Consider the following 20,749-nt stretch of genomic DNA (forward strand, 5'->3'; position numbering starts at 1 on the left):
TAAATAGCTTGTTTGTAATATCCCACAATTTCTTGTTATATAAGTTAGATTTTAACATCATCTCCACTGTATTAGATGAAATAAAATATGTACTTACATTTTCGGCTACTTTGTCAATCTTAAAATCTTTCCCAGCAGTAAACAGATCATCAGTGCACAGCATTAGACTATCTTCAGCTGTCTTATCAATCTTAAAATCTTTCTCTTCACTCTAAGTCATCATTAGGTAGAAGAAAATTCTGCAATTTATTCATTTGCTTTAATTATTCACCGGTACAATAATTACTACTTGGAATACTATTACAAACCCTTACAAATGTTTTCAGCCTTTGTAGAAGGGTAACATTTGATAACATGAAGCCATAGAAGAAACATGTTTACCCTCTGATTTTGTTTCACTGCTGCATAGCAGCTACCAACAATAGCAGCTGCAATGCAGTGGTGAAACAAAATTAGAGGGTAAACAGGATCACACAAATGCAAAAAAGAAATACTTATTCTGAATATAAATATTCTAAATCAACTACAGGCTGGCCTCGATTAACGCGATTAATTGGTCCTGCGAGCACATCGTGCAAAACGGAAACGCGTTAATCGAAACGCATTTCTTAATAATCAATAGGAAAAATTATAATTGGTCCTTGACCTTCTGGAATGTCCATAAAGAATTTAAAAAATAACTTTTAAATAACTTTTTAACTGTATACAACGTAAAAGATAAAGAAAATAATTATGGAATTAAATGTTTATTGCATAAAACAGCAGTTCCCAAACTGTGCGCAGCGAAATATTTTAAAATTTTGAGGGAAACACAGCGATACTCGACACCTGTCGGACACAGTGCGAACTACTAGCTCGAGGTAGTTCACAGTTTCAGCATTTCTTATTAATTTTTTATTAAGGACCTAACTACTAAACTGAACTGTTAGATATTTCTTTTAGTTGGGTGCACCTTGAAAAAATTACTGAGACACTAAGGGTGCCGTGAACGGAGAAAGTTTGGGAACCTCTGACATAAAATACACAATGAAGAAATGACCATTGCAGAAATATTTGAACAGTGTTGACTTTCTCTTTTCATCAATCAATTTCCGATAGCCGACAACAATCTTTCCTGGGCACTGGCGAAATAAATATCGCAGAGAAACTCAAACCTTTTGTTTGAGGTTCTATGCGATACGAAAGATTTCATCTAATTCTTTTACCGTTATCTCCTTTGCGGTAACATTTTCATCTGGCTCATTTAAAAATTTGAATTTTTATGCAAGTGTGCATTGACTTTATTAGTAGGAGACAAACAAGTAACACGTCTTCTTCCGATGACTGATGGAACACACCGAGGCAGGCAGCAGGCAAGTGTTTGATTATTGACTGTAAGACTCGCGGTAAGCTTAACGCACGATTCAAATCTTTTTCAACTATCGCATAAAAAAAAAAAAAATGATCGCGTTAACTGGAAATTTGCATCGCGTTATGCGAGGCATGGCAGTATTAATTTAATAGATCAAACAATAAAATTATAAAGTAATATAACTGCTTTTTTTTTTATCTTGAATAGATTCTCTCTCTCTCTCTCTTTCTACGCACAGTTTGGCAAAGAATTCAATATAAATGTACATAGGTCATGATGTTGTTCTTGTGTTCCAGCCGAAAAATTACAGCAGAATCCCTTTGATTACTTAAAAAGTTCAACAGTCATAGAGAGAGAAAGGCAGTTCAAGTAATTATCAAGTGATGGGCAATGGGAAATCAAGTGATGAGCAATAAACAAAAATTGTGTTGTTATCACTTATTTACTTGATTTCCTAGTCACAAGCTCAGTAATTTTTAAGCAGACCATTCTTTGTTATTTGTTTTATTGTTAAAATTTATTTTAATTGTTCTAAAATATTCCACATTACTATGCTGAAGAAAACTGTTACAGCAAAAATATCAGCTTACTTGTATTATAAGTTTAGGAAATATACACTATGCTGCAGAAGTAATTGCATACCTACACATTCTGAAGAACATTTTATTAATACAGTATTTAAAAATATTAGCATCAGCAGAGGCATAAGATGCAATAAAGCCAGCTTATGCAGCATCAGCCAAAAAAAACAAAAAAACTTCCACTTCACCCCTCTGTTCGTTTGAAATACCCGTCCATCTGAGCCTTAAATTTATTTAGGCTATCAACTTCCACAACAAGGGATGGAAGTCTGTTCCACCAACCAACTAACCGCTGGCTAAAGGCAAATTTCCGCACATCTATCCTACATCTGTCTTTCCTCAATTTGAATTTATGCCCTCTCAGGTGATTATTCTGAGCAAGAGGCAGAATCCCATCAGCATTGAGCATGCTTAAACCATTCAAGGCTTTATACACCTCTATCAGTTCACCTCGACGGTGCCTAGTCTCCAGACACTGTAATTTGCAAAACTTAAGCCTTTCTTCGTAAGAGCAACCCTTTGTTCCATTCACTAATCTTGTTGCCCTTCTCTGCACTCGTTACAGCAGCTCTACATCCTTCTTCAAATGAGGTCTCCAGAACTGTATACAGTACTCAAGGTGTGGCTTGACCATTGCCTTATACAAGGGAATAATCACCTCCTTATCCCTGCTAGAAAAATTCCTGTATATCGTTGATAAGACACCATGAGCTATTCTTGCAGCCCGTCTGCAGTGCTCAGAAAATTCATATCTGCCTCTACAATTACCCCCAGGTCCTTTTCATTCTCTACCACTGTCAGTGTAGTACCACAGAGTTGATACATTGCTCTGGGGTTATTGTTTCCCATATGTAGTACTTTACATTTGTCAATGTTAAACTTCGTTTGCCACCTCTCAGCGCATCTGCTCAACCTTTCCAGATCCTGTTGCAGCAGCATAGCATCAGTATTGTCCTTAACAACCCTGCCAACCTTTGTATTGTCTGCAAACTTGGATATTAAGCTTGATATACCATCATCAGTATCATTTATAAATACGGAAAAACAACAATGGACCCAACACTGAACCCTGAGGAACTCCACTAATAACATTAGTCCATGATGAGCAATGTACATTGATTACCACTCTCTGTCTTCTCTCACTCAACCACCCCTTTATCCATAGCAGCAATTTGCCACCAATGCCACTGCTCCAATTTGTGCAGCAGTCTTCCATGTGCAACAGTATCAAAAACCTTTCTAAGATCCAAGTATATAATACCAAAGTTATTCCCTCCATCCAGTTCTTTTGTGACCACATCATAGTGTCCAATCAAATTGGTCAGGCAAGACTTTCCCTTTACAAAACCATGCTGTGTCCGAGCTATAACTGAAGTCTTGTCTAGATGATCATGCAGTGCTTCTTTAACTAGTGCCTCCATTAATTTTCCGGGAACAGAAGTTAAACTCACAGGTCTATACTTACTTGTGTCAGCCTTTGATCCACATTTGTAAATTGGGGTCACATATGAACATCTCCAGTCTATGGATACATCCCCTGAGTCCAAAGAACCTCTCATAATTATGGCTAAGGGTTTGCTTACTTCCTTTGCTGTCTCCTTTAATATAACTGGATAGATCCCAGCCACCACAGGTGCCTTTTTTATGTTTATCCTCAACAATTCCTCCTCCACTTTCCTCTCAGTTATTACAAAATCATCTGGCTCACTGCCAGAGTTTACTTCACACTCTGGCATTCCCCTTCCTGAATAACTCCTCATGTGTGAATGTAGAGGCAAAATACTTGTTTAGTTTGTTAGCCAAGTGAGCAGGATCCTCAACTGTTGAACCATCAATATCCAATGGACCAATCTGATTCATCCCTTTCCTTCTAGAGTTTACATAGGTAAAGAACTCTTTTCTGTTTTTCTTTGCATCCTTTGCCAAGGATTTCTCTTAATCTGCCTTTGCCTGCCTAATCTCATTTGTGACTTGGTTTCAGAACACCTTATATCTATGATAGGCTTCCATGTCACCCATTAATTTGTATGTATCCCATGCATTTTTCTTCTCTGCCCTATGTCTCATTAGTTCATCTGACATCCATTTAGGCCTAAACCTTGAACAATATTTCTTAGTTGGTATGTAAAACCTAGTAGCTTCCAAGCTAAGTTCTTTGAATGCTTCCCATTTTGAATTTGCTGTTGTTAACATCGTCAGTTGGTCCCACTATATAGAATTTAAATACTGTCTCAGATCATCCTAGTCGTCTTTACGAAAGCAAAAACCCTTCCCTTTACCGCTGATGGTAGTTACCTCTCTGTGTAAATCCCACTTCAGCACACTGTGATCACTGCCACCTACTGGTTCCTTTATCTGCAGATTCTTAATGCACGAAGAATCACTACTGATAATCAGATCAAGAGTATTACTCCCTCTAGTTGCCTGCCGAACATGCTGATGTAGAAAACAATCATCCAATAAATCCACAAAAGCCTTGCTAGTGTGTGAATGACCAACACACAAATTCCAGTCAATATCTGGGAAATTAAAATCCCCCATTATAAGACTTTCTGATTTACTGGCGCACACTATTTCCCTGTACAGTTTCTTATTATACTCATCAGAATCTTTAGGCCTATAGCACACTCCTACTCAATCTTGATGTCCCAATGCTTATGTCACACCAAACTGACTCGACACTGCACTGTCCAGCAATGTCGACTGGCTTCACTTCCTTTGATTTTGTGTGTTTCTTAACTAATAGCATAACCCCTCTTCCCTTCCTACCTGTCTATCCTTTCTGTACACAATGTACTCCCCAAATTCCAGTTCTGCATTCCTTATTTCTGTGTGACACCACGTCTCTGATATCCGAACCATATCCGCCTTTGATGCTTTGAGCAATACCTCAAATTCATCAAATTTATTTACCAAACTCCTAGCATTGATGTACATGCAAGTATACATGCACCTCTTCCTATTCTTAGCTACCGTAACACAACCCATGTGTTTACTTGTACCGCAACGACTCCCAGCAGTCTCTGAAATATCCTACATCTTGGTTCATAGGCTGCTGTTCATTCCCATAGAAGCAGTGCAAGAATCACTTTCACCTCTGCCAGTGGCTACTGCTAATCTATTAGTCCTTGTATCCCTCGAAGCTAGCAGTTTTCCGACCCACCAAACACTGCCTCGATAGCATCAGCAAATATTCTTGCACTCTTTCTATTTAAGTTTATCTCATCCCTGTAGAAGTAGTCTCTCCTGTTAAGAAGTACAAACCAGGTTGAAAAAAATCTACCCCCTGAGACTTGCACAATCTTTCCAGGGCCGAATTGATCAACAAAGCTCTCATTATATACTCCCTCCTATCGTGTCTGGGCAGAATTGCAGACACTTTCAAATTCAACCCTAATTCACGGCTTTTTTTTTTTCAACAGTGACCTGTACTTGTTAAATAATTCTGCCGGTCTCCTACTGTTAATATCATTAGTGCCAAAAGACTACAGTAGGCATTGAAAGGAGTGTGTTAGGAATGGTGGGAGTTGATTTACCAACATCATCAATACATGAGTTGGAAGAAAAATTGGATGCTAGAATGTCAGCTAGCATCCTTTGGCTGAATTGGATGAAAAATATAGTTTTGACATAGGTGAGAACAGAGATGGGCAAAAGGAGTTGTAAGAGACCAGAATGCTCGATTACCATTTGGAGAAGAAGCAAGTTTTCTAATGTCCGCCTTAGCATTAGTAGAGGCATATGATGCAAGAAAGCAAGCTTATGCAGCATCAGCCAAAAAAACAAAAAAACTCCCATTTCACTATTATATTCGTTCCAAATACCTGTCCAATTCAGCCTTAAATTTATTTAGGCTATTTAGGCTATCAACTCCAACAACTAAAAAAAAATGGAAGTCTGTTCCACCAATCAACCACCCACTGGCTAAAGCTAAATTTCCGCATATCTATTCTACAACTGTCTTTCTTCAATTTGAATCTATGCCTCCTCATGTTCTTAATCTGAGTAAGAGGAAGAATCCCATCAGCATTCAGCTTCTCAACCCATTCAAGGCCTTATACACCTCAATCAGATCACCTCGCAGGTACCTACTCCCAAGGTGCTGCAATTTGCAGAACTTAAACCTTCCTTGGTAAACCTTTCTTAAACCTGTCTCCATTTTACTGAAGATCTCTATCATGTCAGTTCTAATGGCAGCAGTAATTCTACTTGATTGCTTAGCCATGTATATTTCTAGGGTTCCTCTAATGGCAATAATCTGTTCCATTGGAGTCCCAGTCAACGGGGGAACCTGGGTAATAGGGGGTTCCTGACTCTTTTTTTTCCTTCATGCTCAGTTTCCTGACTCTTTTGTTCTTCATGGTCAGATTCGCTGAATGATTCATTGGTAGCCTCTTCAGAGACTTCCTTCGTTGTTGGAACGTCTGTAGCAGACCTTCTTGTACCCCTCTCTTTCTTCTTGGCCTTGGTCTTTGTAGGATTATTCGTACCTTCCCCAGTTGCTGGGGCCTCGCTCCTTGAGCGGAATGGGTAATCTGCCTGTCCCTTAACTATCAGTTCAACTTCAGCATCGCTCATGTTGTTTTAGTGGGTATCTGGATTAACGAGAGGAATACAGATAAACGATTATCTACTCGTAGTAAGTTGAAGCAGAGCTCGTTGTAATTGCCAAAAAACCACCACAAGTAAGTGGTCAAACAGGGGCTGAACTAAGTTGGCGATTTTTTGCAGGCTGACTTCAATGTTTTAGAAAAATATATTTATATACATTGAAAATAAATGATCAAGTAGGGTAAATTTGTAAGCTCTGGAAATAGATTACCTTATTGTATAGCTTGCCCTTCTTAAGTTCAAACAAGTAAACAACAAACACGGTGCACTATTAACTACTTTCTCTTTCCTGAGAAACAAAAGGCAGAATGTTGGAGCCTTGTTGCTCGAGGCAGGGATTAGCCTAATTGCGAGTACATGCAGCAGGGTGGCATTCGCTCTAAGTGCTATGATACACGTGCATCCGATAACTACTGCTAAAGCATATAATTATGTCAATCTAAAATTATCAAAAAGTAAGTTTACCTCAAAAATTCGGGGCTGATAGTTGGAACTTTTGTATAGATGACATCTTTAGCTTTCAGGATATCCGAAATAATCTACACTTGGTTGCATAATTGCACTTGAAATTAAAGTAAATGGAAGAGCACAAAATCACTAGACTGACACACTCACTGCCAACATCTAAACATCGCTCATGTTGTTTATTGCCTTGTACAATGGGATAATCACTTCCCTGTCACCAAAATTCCTATGTATCATTGACAAGACTCCATGACCTACCCTGGCAGCCTGTACGCACTGTTCAGCAAACCTCATATTTGACTGCACAATTACCCTCAGGTTTTTTTCACTTTCCACTTCCCTGAGTTTAGTACCACACAGTTGGTATGTTCCTCTTTGGTTATTGCTACCCATATGCACTACTTTGCATTTGTCAATGTTAAACTTCAGTTGCCCCTTCTCAGCGAATTTCCCCAACTTATCTAGATCCAGTTGGAGTAGCATACTGTCTTTAGTGTCGTTAACAACCCTGCCAACCTTTGTATCATCTGCAAACTTCAACATTAATCCTGATATACTTTCATCAATATCATTGATGAATACACAAAACAACAATGGGTCCAGTACCGAACCTGGGGAACTCCACTAATAACATTTGTCCATGAAGAGCAGTGTCCATTGATTACCACTCCCTGTCATCTCCCACTGAACCATCACTTTATCCATTGTAGCAATTTACCCTTAATGTCATACCGGCTCAAAATCTAGTCTGCTCTGATTAATAACTGCTTCACATATGTTGGAAGCTTTGGTGTAGGCAGAAAATAAAATTGGAGATTTGGATATATAAGAGAATTACGATATTCAACATTCTTCTCTTGAACAGCCTTAGCAAATTTATTGGAAAAGGTTTAGGGACGAGATTTAAGGTGGAGTGTGGAATAAAGGAAATAAACGTATCTCGAAGATCATCCCATTTTGCATTCCTGTAAGGCCAAACGGTACAGGGTTGAGATGGCCAGGAGAAAAAGACTGCACTGGAGTACAGACCATCACCAATTTGTGATCTAAAGTGCCTAGAGGACAACTCACCTTGACTGTATACTTAGAAGGGTTGTTTGTGATAAAAAAGATCAAGCATTGGCTGCATGGTTATGATTGTCTGGTATACTGGTAGGTAAACGCAGAATCTGTGAGATGTCATTAGTAATTACAAAAGCCTCATCAACTCGACCAGCTGGGAAGTATGACTAGAAAATGGAAGCCAGCTGGAGTAGTGAACACTAAAATAACCAAGGAAAACTACCTCAATTTTAGGAAAGTTGGAACGAATAAAGTTAAATTTCAAACAGAGGAAGTTAAGTTTCAAGTGATTAGTGGAGATGAGAAAATGATAGAGGCAATAGATGAATTTGGATTATGAATTAGATGCAACAGAATGTGGTAGAGAGATTTTAAGCCAGAGAAGATTGAAAAGATCAGATTCCAAATTACTAAGTCTCTGACAAGAAATATCAGAAATGAACATGTGCACAAGTATCACCTATGAAGTGAAAAGAATTGTACAGCGAATAATTTAGACTGCAATGAGCAGTGGTTAAATCAAATGATAACTCGGATTCTGTTGGAAAAAGTTATTATTGTTATTTTTGATTTTTAGGAGCATTAGCAACTAAGGCCATATTGCTCCGGGATATGTGGTGGTCATTCCCTGGCCTTTCCGCATCCTCCATATTTGGTGGTGACGGGCTCGAACCCCGGTCTAATCAAGAAGAGTGTGCTATGCACTGCTGCTCCTTCCCACCTGACTACGGATGCGCCCCTTGGAAAAAGTACTTTAAGTGGAAATGAACATCACTGAGATTAGAACTGAGACCACATATATTTGTGAAATGAATGAGGAAGTGCTTGGGAGAGTTAGATCTTTTTGCAGATAAGTTTATTCTATTATTTTGACAATTCGTGGTGTATTCAGAACTAAGAAAAGGTGGCGAGGACATGCTGTATGAAGTATTAGCATTAGCATTAGTAGAGGCATTTGATGCAAGAAAGCAAGCTTATGCAGCATCAGCCAAAAAAAAAAAAAAAAAACCCACTTCCACTTCACCCCTCTGTTCGTTCAAAATACCTGTCCAGCTGAGCCTTAAACTTATTTAGGCTATCAACCTCCACCACAAGGGATGGAAGTCTGTTCCACCAACCAACCACCCGCTGGCTAAAGGCAAATTTCCGCACGTCTATCCTACATCTGTCTTTCCTCAATTTGAATTTATGCCCTCTCAGGTGATTTTTCTGAGCTAGAGGAAGAATCCCATCAGCATTGAGCATGCTTAAACCATTCAAGGCTTTATACACCTCTATCAGATCACCTCGCTGGTGTCTAGTCTCCAGACACTGTAATTTGCAAAACTTAAGCCTTTCTTCGTAAGAGCACCCCTTTGTTCCATTCACTAATCTTGTTGCCCTTCTCTGTACTCGTTCCAGCAGCTCTACATCCTCCTTGAAATGAGGCCTCCAGACCTGTATACAGTACTCTAGGTGTGGCCTGACCATCGCCTTATACAATGGAATAATCACCTCCTTATCCCTGCTGGAAAAATTCCTGTATATCATTGACAATACTCCATGAGCTACTCTTGCAGCCCGTCTGCACTGCTCAGAGAACTTCATATCTGCCTGCACAACCACCCCCAAGTCCCTTTCATTCTCTACCACTGTCAGTGTAGTACCACAGAGTTGATACGTTGCTCTGGGGTTGCTGTTTCCCATGTGTAGTACTTTACATTTGTCAATGTTAAACTTCATTTGCCACCTCTCAGCCCATCTGCTCAACCTTTCCAGATCCTGTTGCAGCAGCATAGTGTCAGTAGTGTCCTTGACAGCCCTGCCAACCTTTGTATCGTCTGCAAACTTGGACATTAAGCCCGATATACCATCATCAATATCATTTATAAATACAGAAAACAATAATGGACCCAACACTGAGCCCTGAGGGACTCCACTAATAACATCAGTCCACGATGAGCAGTGTCCATTGATTACCACTCTCTGTCTTCTCCCCCTCAACCACCCCTTTATCCATAGCAGCAATTTGCCTCCAATGTCACACTGCTCCAATTTGTGTAGCAGTCTTCCATGTGCAACATTATCAAAAGCCTTCCTAAGATCCAAGTATATAATATCAAAGTTATTCCCTGCATCCAGTTCTTTTGTGACTGCATCATAGTATCCAATCAAGTTGGTCAGGCAAGACCTCCCCTTAACAAAACCATGCTGTGTCTGAGCTATAACTGAAGTCTTGTCTAAATGATCCTGCAGTGCTTCTTTAACCAGTGCCTCCATTAATTTTCCTGGAACAGAAGTTAAGCTCACAGGTCTATAATTACTTGTGTCAGCCTTTGATCCTCCTTTGTGAATTGGGGTCACATTTGCACATTTCCAGTCTATGGGTACCTCCCCTGAGTCTAAGGAAGCTCTCATAATTATGGCTAAGGGTTTGCTTACTTCCTTTGCTGCCTCCTTTAATATAACTGGATAGATCCCATCCACCCCGGGTGCCTTTCTTGTGTTTATCTTCAACAGTTTCTCCTCCACTTTACTCCCAGTTATTTCAAGATTCTGTAGCTTACTGCTAGAGTTGAATACACCTCTGGCATTCCCCTCGATGAATAACTCCTCATGTGTGAATGTCGATGCAAAATATTCATTTAGTTTGTTAGCTACCTGAGCAGGATCATCAACACTTGACCCATCAATATCAAGTGGACCAATCTGATTCATCCCCTTCCTTCTAGAGTTTACATAAGTAAAGAACTCTTTGCTGTTTTTCTTTGCATCCCTTGCCAAGGATTTCTCGTAATCTGCCTTCGCCTGCCTAACCTCCTTTGTAACTTGGTTGCATATCAACTTGTATCTATCATAGGCTTCTGTGTCATGTGTTAATTTGTATATATCCCATGCATTTTTCTTCTCTGCCATATGCCTCATTAGTTCAAATGACATCCATTTTGGCCTAAACTTGAACAATATTTCTTAATTGGTATGTAAAGCCTAGTAGCTTCCAAGATAAGTTCTTTGAATGCTTCCCATTTTGAATTTGCTGTTGGTAACATCATCAGTTGGTCCCACTGTATAGAATTTAAATACTGTCTCAGTCCATCGTAGTCGCCTTTACGGAAGCAATAACCCTTCCCTTTACCCCTAATGGTAGTTACCTCTTTGAGTAAATCCCACTTCAGCACACTGTGATCACTGCCACCTAGTGGTTCATTTACCTGCAGATTCTTAATGCATGAAGAATCACTGCTGATAATCAAATCAAGAGTATTACTCCCTCTAGTTGCCTCCCGAACATGCTGATGTAGAAAACAATCATCCAATAAATCCACAAAAGTCCTGCTAGTGTGTGAGTAACCAGCCCCCAAATTCCAGTCAATATCTGGGAAATTAAAATCTCCCATTATAAGACACTCTGATTTACTGGCCCACTCTATTTCCCTGTACAGTTCCTTATTATACTCATCAGAGTCATTTGGCCTATAGCACACTCCTACTCTCAATTTTGATCCCCCAATGTTTATGTCACACCAAACTGACTCCACACTGCACTGTCCAGCGATGTCGACTGGCTTCACTTCCTTGGTTTTTATGTGTTTCTTAACTAATATCATAACCGCTCCTCCCTTCCTATCCTGTCTATCCTTTCTGTAAACGTTGTACTCCCCAAATTGCAGTTCTGCATCCCTTATATCTGTGTGACACCACGTCTCTGATATCCCAACAATATCTGCCTTCGATGTTTTGAGCAATACCTCAAATTCATCAAATTTATTTACTAAACTCCTAGCATTGGTGTACACGCAAGTATACCTGCACCCGTTTCTATTCTTAGCTACCCTAACACAACCCATGTGTTTACTTATACTGCAATGGCTCCCAGCAGTCTCTGAAATACCATGCATCTTGTTTTTCAGGCTTCTGCTTATTCTAATAGAAGCAGTGCAAGAATCTCTTTCACCTCTGCCAGTGGCTACTGTCTATCTATTGGTCTTTGTCTCCCCCCAAGCTAGCAGTTTTCCGACCCGCCTAACACTGCCTCGATAGCATCAGCAAATATTCTTGCACCCTTTCTATTTAAGTGTATCCCATCCCTGTAGAAGCAATCTCTCCTGTTAACAAGTACAGTCCAGGCTGAAAAAAATTCTACCCCTTCAGCCTTGCACAATCTTTCCAGGGCCGAATTGATCGACAAGGCTCTCATCATATACTCCCTCCTATCGTGTCTGGGCAGAATTGCAGACACTTTCAAATTCAACCCTACTTCACGGCTTTTGTTCAACAGTGACCTGTACTTGTTAAGTAATTCTGCCGGTCTCCTACTCTTAATATCATTAGTGCCAACGTGTACAACTATATCACCTTTTGTGCCCTTAAAAGATGAAATGAAATTTTGAAATGAAGTAATGAAATTTTTGGATATGGCTGGCACATGGCAAGAATATACCTAACTCTTTAGACACCCTCCCAGAGTAGATGCAGTGAGATTATACAATAAGTGATCCGGAACATCCCAGAGTCACCAAATGGTTTGGTAACACTGTTTTAGAGCTGTAACCTCAAAATATAAGAAAGATTGGATGTCTATCGTATCTGAAAATGACATCAATCATACTGCATGATTGATCAAAGAGATGCTTAAAGTTGCCGTAGTATTGCTCTGGAGACTAAAAATGGGTTCCACCACTTCAAGCCCCCAATAAGCAAAGTTGGGGTTTTGCACCAATTGATAAGAGTCATCATCAGCCATTTTCAATCCACTGCAGAATGAAGACCTCCCAGTTCCTTCTGTTTTGTGCAATGGCCATCCATTTCACAATCGAGTTTGAGAACGAGCGTAGCCTGTGCGGACGTACATTTTTGCCGCTCCTGGAACAGAGAAGTTTTTTCTGATTTATTTTCTGTTTTATTAGCTTAAATTGGCATATTAACTTATTTTCTAGAGTAGTTTTATATTCTTATTTACAATACTTAGATTAAAGTAACTTAGATAGAGATTTTGTAGGTATTACTTAGTATCGGAAAGGGTGTCAAATCCACGTGTTTACCGTTCGTAAATAGCCGCCATTGTTACGCGATACAAAATATCTCGAAATAGATAGCATAAGCTTAATATAGTATAGTATAGTACATAATATTGTCAATTAATCAGATAATTAATCTTGTTGAACTTCATTGTCAATTAAATTTACTTTTAAACATATAACGAATTGGGTTAAGTAACAAAAATAATTAGTAAAAAATAAATAATTAATACTTAACTTGATATGGAAGTTATATAAAGGGATTTCGTAGATAACACTCGATACTGAAACATAAATATAGAGTTATAACTGTGTTGAGATATAAGTTTAGGGTTTTAATTTTGTACTGAAATTGAAATTTTATTGAAATTAAATCGAAATCATGACTCTGACCAGAGCAGCAAAGCAAAAGGCTCAAGCTAATGGGAGTACTGTGGCTCAGGGGAGAACTGAGGGGGCAGTTGCCCTCTGAATCACAGCCTATTAAAATGCACTAATTGCTTGATGTTTGTGGAGCAGTCAGGTACGGGACATGATACTGCCATGGGGGATGTCTTTGTGTGTGTGTGCGCGATGCAAGGAGTGTAAGGAAATCAGGTGACAACTCAGCATTGTTATGGGCCTATATGAGAGCTTGAAGGACAAGGTGGATGCCCTCGAAGGATTAAAAGTGAGGGGCCCATCAAGCTCTCAGCTGCCCACACCAATGCCAGAGCTTGCACTTGGTCATTACACAACACAGTGGCAGCCCGCAAGGCAGAATGCGCTGGTCCCAAAGGAACTAGTAGTTTTTGGTGACTCTATTGTCAGGGAAACGGGACACATGGTTTGTAAAAAGGAACAGGACCAGGGTATGTCTGCCAGGGGCAAAGGTTGATGATGTTGTAGAGCGGATATCATCTTTTAAGGGCACAAAAGGTGATATAGTTGCACACGTTGGACTAATGATATTAAGAGTAGGAGACTGGCGGAATTACTTAACAAGTACAGGTTACTGTTGAAAAAAAGCAGTGAATTAGGGCTGAATTTGAAAGTGTCTGCAATTCTGCCCAGACACGACAGGAGGGAGTATATGATGAGAGCCCTGTAGATCAATTCGGCCCTGGAAGGAATGTGCAAAGCTCAAGGTGTAGAATTTTTTTCAGCCTGGTCTGTACTTGTTAACAGGAGAGACTGCTTCTACAGGGATGGGATACACTTAAATAGAAAGGGTGCAAGAATGTTTGCTGATGCTATCGAGGCAGTGTTAGGTGGGTTGGAAAACTGCTAGATTGGGGGGATACAAGGACTAATAGATTAACAGTAGCCACTGGCAGAGGTGAAAGTGATTCTTGCACTGCTTCTATGGGAATGAACAGCAGCCTATAAACCAAGATGTTGGATAGTTCAGAGACTGCTGGGAATCATTGGGGTACAAATAAACACATAGGTTGTGTTAGGGTAGCTAAGAAAAAGAACAGGTGCATGTATACTTGCGTGTACACCAATGCTAGGAGTTTAGTAAATAAATTTGATGAATTTGAGGTATTGCTCAAAACATCAAAGGCAGATATTGTGGGGATTTCAGAGACGTGGTGTCACACAGATATAAGGAATGCAGAACTGGAATTTGGGGAGTACAATGGCTACAGAAAGGATAGACAGGGTAGGAAGGGAGGAGGGGTTATGCTTTTAGTTAAGAAATACTAAAAATCCAAGGAAGTGAAGCCAGTCGACATTGCTAGACAGTGCAGTGTCGAGTCAGTTTGGTGTGACATAAGCATTGGGAGATCAAAATTGAGAGTAGGAGTGTGCTATAGGCCTAATGACTCTGATGAGTATAATAAGAAACTGTACGGGGAAATACAGGGGGCCAGTAAATCAGACAGTCTTATAATGGGGGATTTTAATTTCCCAGATATTGACTGGAATTTGGGGGTTGGTCACTCACACACTAGCAAGGCTTTTGTGGATTTATTGGATGATTGTTTTCTACATCAGCATGTTCGGGATAGATACTCTTGATTTGATTATCAGTAGTGATTCTTCATGCATTAAGAATCTGCAGGTAAATGAACCACTAGGTGGCAGTGATCACAGTGTGGTGAAATGGGATTTACTCAAAGAGGTAACTACCATTAGGGGTAAAGGGAAGGGTTATTGCTTTCGTAAAGGCGACTACGATGGACTGAGACAGTATTTAAATTCTATACAGTGGGACCAACTGATGATGTTACCAAACAGCAAATTCAAAATGGGAAGCATTCAAAGAACTTATCTTGGAAGCTACTAGGCTTTACATACCAACTAAGAAATATTGTTCAAGGTTTAGGCCTAAGTGGATGTCAGATGAACTAATGAGACATATGGCAGAGAAGAAAAATGCATGGGATACATACAAATTAACACGTGACACAGAAGCCTATGATAGATACGAGTTGAACTGTAACCAATTTACAAAGGAGGTTAAGTAGGCAAAGCCAGATTACGAGAAATCTTTAGCAAGGGATGCAAAGAAAAACAGCAAAGAGTTCTTTACTTATGTAAACTTTAGAAGGAAGGGGATGAATCACATTGGTCCACTTGATATTGATGGGTCAACTGTTGATGATCCTGCTCAGGTAGCTAACAAACTTAATGAATATTTTGCATCGACATTCACACATGAGGAGTTATTCAGCGAGGGGAATGCCAGAGGTGTATTCAACTCTGGCAGTAAGCTAGAGAATCTTGTAATAACTGAGAGTAAAGGGGAGGAGAAATTGTTGAAGATAAATACAAGAAAGGCACCTGGGATGGATGGGATCTATCCAGTTATATTAAAGGAGGCAGAAAAGGAAGTAAGCAAACCCTTAGCCATAATTATGAGAGCTTCCTTGGACTCAGGGGAAGTACCCATGGACTGGAGATGTGCAAATGTGACCCCAATTCACAAAGGAGGATCAAAGGGCGACACAAATAATTATAGACATTGTTGAAGATAAATACAAGAAAGGCACCTGGGGTGGATGGGATCTATCCAGTTATATTAAAGGAGGCAGAAAAGGAAGTAAGCAAACCCTTAGCCATAATTATGAGAGCTTCCTTGGACTCAGGGGAAGTACCCATGGACTGGAGATGTGCAAATGTGACCCCAATTCACAAAGGAGGATCAAAGGGCGACACAAATAATTATAGACCTGTTAGTTTAACTTCTGTTTCTGGAAAATTAATGGAGGCACTGGTTAAAGAAGCACTCCAGGATCATCTAGACAAGACTTCAGTTATAGCTCAGACACAGCATGGTTTTGTTAAGGGGAAGTCTTGCCTGACCAATTTGATTGGATACTATGATGCAGTCACAAAAGAACTGGATGCAGGGAATAACTTTGATATTATATACTTGGATCTTAGAAAGGATTTTGATACTGTTGCACATGGAAGACTGCTGCACAAATTGGAGCAGTGTGGAATTGAAGGCAAATTGCTGCTATGGATAAAGGGGTGGTTGGGGGGGAGGAGACAGAGAGTGGTAATCAATGGACACTGCTCATCGTGGACTAATGTTATTAGTGGAGTCCCTCAGGGTTCAGTATTGGGTCCATTATTGTTTTCTGTATTTATAAATGATATTGATGATGGTATATCAAGCTTAATATCCAAGTTTGCAGATGATACTAAGGTTGGCAGGGTTGTCGTGGACACTACTGACACTATGCTACTGCAACAGGATCTGGAAAGGTTGAGCAGATGGGCTGAGAGGTGGTATATGAAGTTTAACATTGACAAATGTAAAGTACTACATATGGGAAACAGCAACCCCAGAGCAACATATCAACTCTGTGGTACTACACTGACAGTGGTAGAGAATGAAAGGGACCTGGGGGTGGTTGTGCAGGCAGATATGAAGTTTTCTGAGCAGTGCAGACGGGCTGCAAGAGTAGCTCATGGTGTATTGTCGATGATATATTAGAATTTTTCTAGCAGGGATAAGGAGGTGATTATTCCCTTGCATAAGGCATTGGTCAGGCCACACCTTGAGTACTGTATACAGGTCTGGAGACCTCATTTGAAGAAGGATGTAGAGCTGCTGTAACGAGTACAAGAAGGGCAACAAGATTAGTGAATGGAACAAAGGGTTGCTCTTACGAAGAAAGGCTTAAGTTTTGCAAATTACAGTGTCTGGAGACTAGGCACCAGCGAGGTGATCTGATAGAGGTGTATAAAGCCTTGAATGATTTGCGCATGCTCAATGCTGATGGGATTCTTCCTCTTGCTCAGAATAATCACCTGAGAGGGCATAAATTCAAATTGAGAAAAGACAGATGTAGGATAGACGTGAGGAAATTTGCCTTTAGCCAGCGGGTGGTTGGTTGGTGGAATAGACTTCCATCCCTTGTTGATGAAGTTGATAGCCTAAATAAGTTTAAGGCTCATCTGGACAAGTATTTCGAACGAACAGAGGGGTGAAGTGGAAGTGGTTATTTTTTATTTATTTATTATTATTTTATTTATTTATTTATTTTTTGGCTGATGCTGCATAAGCTTGCTTTCTTGCACCAAATGCCTCTACTAATGCTAATGCTAATCATCAGCCATTTTCAATCCACTGCAGGATGAAGACCTCACAGTTCCTTCTGTTTTGTGCAATGGCCATCCATTTCACAAATTTGTGAATTCCATGTGTTCATCTCCATTGTTATTGTCCAGGTTTTCATTTAGCTCCTCTTGGGTACCATTCTGTTATTTTCGTAGTCCATCTTTCATCATGTCTTCAAGCTAACTGTTCTGCCAAAGTCCATTTTGATTCTATAGTTTTGATAACAATGTCCTTTATTTGTGTTTGCTGCCTAATCCATGTGTTTCTCTTCTTATGTAACAGTCGGATTCCTAATATAATTCGTCCCATTCTTCGCTATGTAGGTTTCAGCTTCTCTAACATTCTTTTGGTGAGTACTGAAGTTTCACTTCCATAAGTCATGGTGGAGAGTATCCATCTGTTCATTATTTTACATTGCAGACAAATTGGGATATTGCTCCTCAGTATGTGACTATACAGCATCTCCTCGACTTACACAAATTCGACTTGACGTAAGTTTTTGCCGGCAAACTGAAAAAAATATGGAAACATATTTTGCAGCTGTAAATGGAGGTATTGTGAAAATATCGTAATGTAAGCCCAATAACAACAGTTTTAGTTTTTTTTTTTTTTTTTTAAATATGTTCCTTGGAAGTTGAAAATTTAGCAATATTACTAAGCTATTTATCTCTCTAAAAGGTTATATTTGTAATGGAAATTGCCCTAGCCTTTCATCGTTATCATATGTTCCCATTATAAAAATCAATTTTGAATGCCTGTGTGATATTTTTCTAAAACACATTTCTGGAGGTCACAACCATAAAACAATTTGCACTTTCCGGTTTATTGCGCTTTTCTCTTAGTGCAATCTATTATAAATGGGTAGTAAACTCGATCTTATTGCATTTGTGATAATACCGGTAACTGCAATTCTGTGGGTTTTTACATTACGATATTATGGTGAAATGTGTTTCCCCTTCCACGAAATCTTCAATCATATAAAAAAACAAATTTCCAGAAACTTCTCTTCATTCCTATTTACGTATTACAAAGACGACCATGGAAAGTGCAAGTGGTGGTGAAAAGCGAAAGCACAAGCGATGGTAATGCCAGGAACAAAATTGATTTAGAAATGAAGATGAAAATCATTAAGAAGTATGGAGCAGGACAAAGTTTGTCCTTTATTGTAAGGGAATTAGGTCTCACTGCTTCAACAGTGAATACTATTTTAAAGGACAGTGCGTGTATAAAAGAACATTTCAAAGGAATGTTCTTTTATACAAAGGAAAGGAAAGTTATGCACTTAAGATCAACAATGATCACCTAACAATGTTCGGGTGTTATATCGAAGATGGAAAATCATATTCAGAAGCAAGTGGCCCTGAGTCTAATGACCATTCAAGCAAAAGCAACAAGTATTTATGAAGATATTAAGATTAAGAACCCCAAGCCAAGTTTGTGGCAAGCCACATGTGGTTTAATAGGTTCAAGCATCGCACTGGTTTCCACAACATTAAAGCATGTGTTGAAGTCGCCAGTGCCGATTCTGCAGCTGCAATGAGAAATTTTGTGATGTGTTGAACAAAATTATCGATGAAGGCGATATTTAATGCAGCAAATTTTTAACGTTGATGAGACTGCTTTGTATTGGGAAAAAATGCCAGATCGAACATAAATTGCCAAAGAGGAAAAAGCAATGCCAGGTTTCAAGGCTACAAAAGGTAGGGCCATGCGTTTCTTAGGGCTAATTCAGTGGAGATTACAGATTAAAACCACTGGATTACCATTCTGGAAATCCTTGTGTATTTATCAATAAAGCCACCCTACACATGCATTTCCAACTGAACCAGAGAGCATAGATAATAATATCTCTCTGTGAGGATTGTTTTAAATGCTGCTTCATTCCAGAGGTTGAAAAATATTGTAAAGACAATGACATTCCTTTCAAGATTTTTCTTCTATTAGATAGATAATGCTCCTGGACATCCTACGCATCTAGATGATTTAAATTCAAACGTGTGTGTCATATTTCTACCACCGAAAATGACTTCACTCATCAACCAATATCAAGCAATATCACTCCACAACCTATGGATCAGGGTGTTATTTCAAATTTAAAAGCATACTATTTACACACAACACTGCTCGGGCAAGATGGTAAGAAAACTTTTATGCTACGAGACTTCGGAAACCTTACAATATTTACCACACCATCTTAAACATTAATAAGGCCTGGGTGGAAATTACTATTGTTGTTGTTGTTGTTGTTTGGTTTTTAGGAGCATTAGCAACTAAGGCCATATTGCTCCGGGATATGCGGTGGTCATTCCCTGACCTTTCCGCATCCTCCGTATTTGGTGGTGACGGGCTCGAACCCCGGTCTAATCAAGAAGCGTGTGCTACGCACTGCTGCTCCTTCCCACCTGGCTACGGAGGCGCCTGGAAATTACTAAAAGTTGCTTAAATGGCACATGGAAGAAAATATGCCCACGGCAAGTAAAAGGCTTTGAAGGATTCGAAAAAGACAAATCATATGAAGAGATTACAAATAAGATTGTAAAGGCTGCAGAGCTACTTCAGTTGGAGGTTGATGCCAAAGAAGTGAGAAGATGAGAAGGAATTAACTAACGAAGAACTTATTGACTTGCAGGCAGCAATAGTGAAAGAAGAAAATGCAGACAAAGCTCAAGATGAACCAATGAGGAGACGAGACCCTTCATTACTAGAGAGATGGCAATGACGTTTTGTGAAATTGCATCGGCAATGGCTAGGATTAAGATGGATCCTGACAGCGAACGATATGCTTGCTTGCTACAAAGAAATCTACGATGAAAAGAAAAAAGCCACAGTCCAGTGATCCATTAATATGTTCTTTCATAAGATTGAATGGCTGCCCTGCTAAATCTCCACAGTCTTCAACCTCCGCAGTGGAGTATTTATCAGCTGAAGACGTCGATTCTGGCAACGATGTTCGAGAGATAAAACTTACTGGTGTAATGGCGTTACCAAGGTCCTTGAGATTGTCACAAACATTCTCTCAGATATGCCAGACAAGCTGCACTTGCACCTTGGAGTCTACAACACTGACGGAAATGATATTCGGGTGACATTCAAGTCAAGTGGACCCAAGTTCGGAGAAGACTGG

General features: G+C 39.6%; 1 protein-coding gene across 1 annotated transcript in view; it reads right to left on the reverse strand.

The window, feature by feature from the left end:
* mr (anaphase promoting complex subunit morula) overlaps positions 1 to 20,749 on the reverse strand; it is a 596,234-nt gene that overhangs the window by 159,487 nt on the left and 415,998 nt on the right. The window contains exon 11 of the mRNA XM_090388952.1: positions 98 to 211. Within this exon, the coding sequence (XP_090245078.1) occupies positions 98 to 211 (114 nt within the window). The remainder of the gene's footprint in view (positions 1 to 97; positions 212 to 20,749) is intronic.

This window comes from Mastigoproctus giganteus, chromosome 2 (genome assembly GCF_048544385.1).
Source record: "Mastigoproctus giganteus isolate SK-2022 chromosome 2, ASM4854438v1, whole genome shotgun sequence".
Lineage (NCBI taxonomy): Eukaryota > Metazoa > Arthropoda > Arachnida > Uropygi > Thelyphonidae > Mastigoproctus > Mastigoproctus giganteus.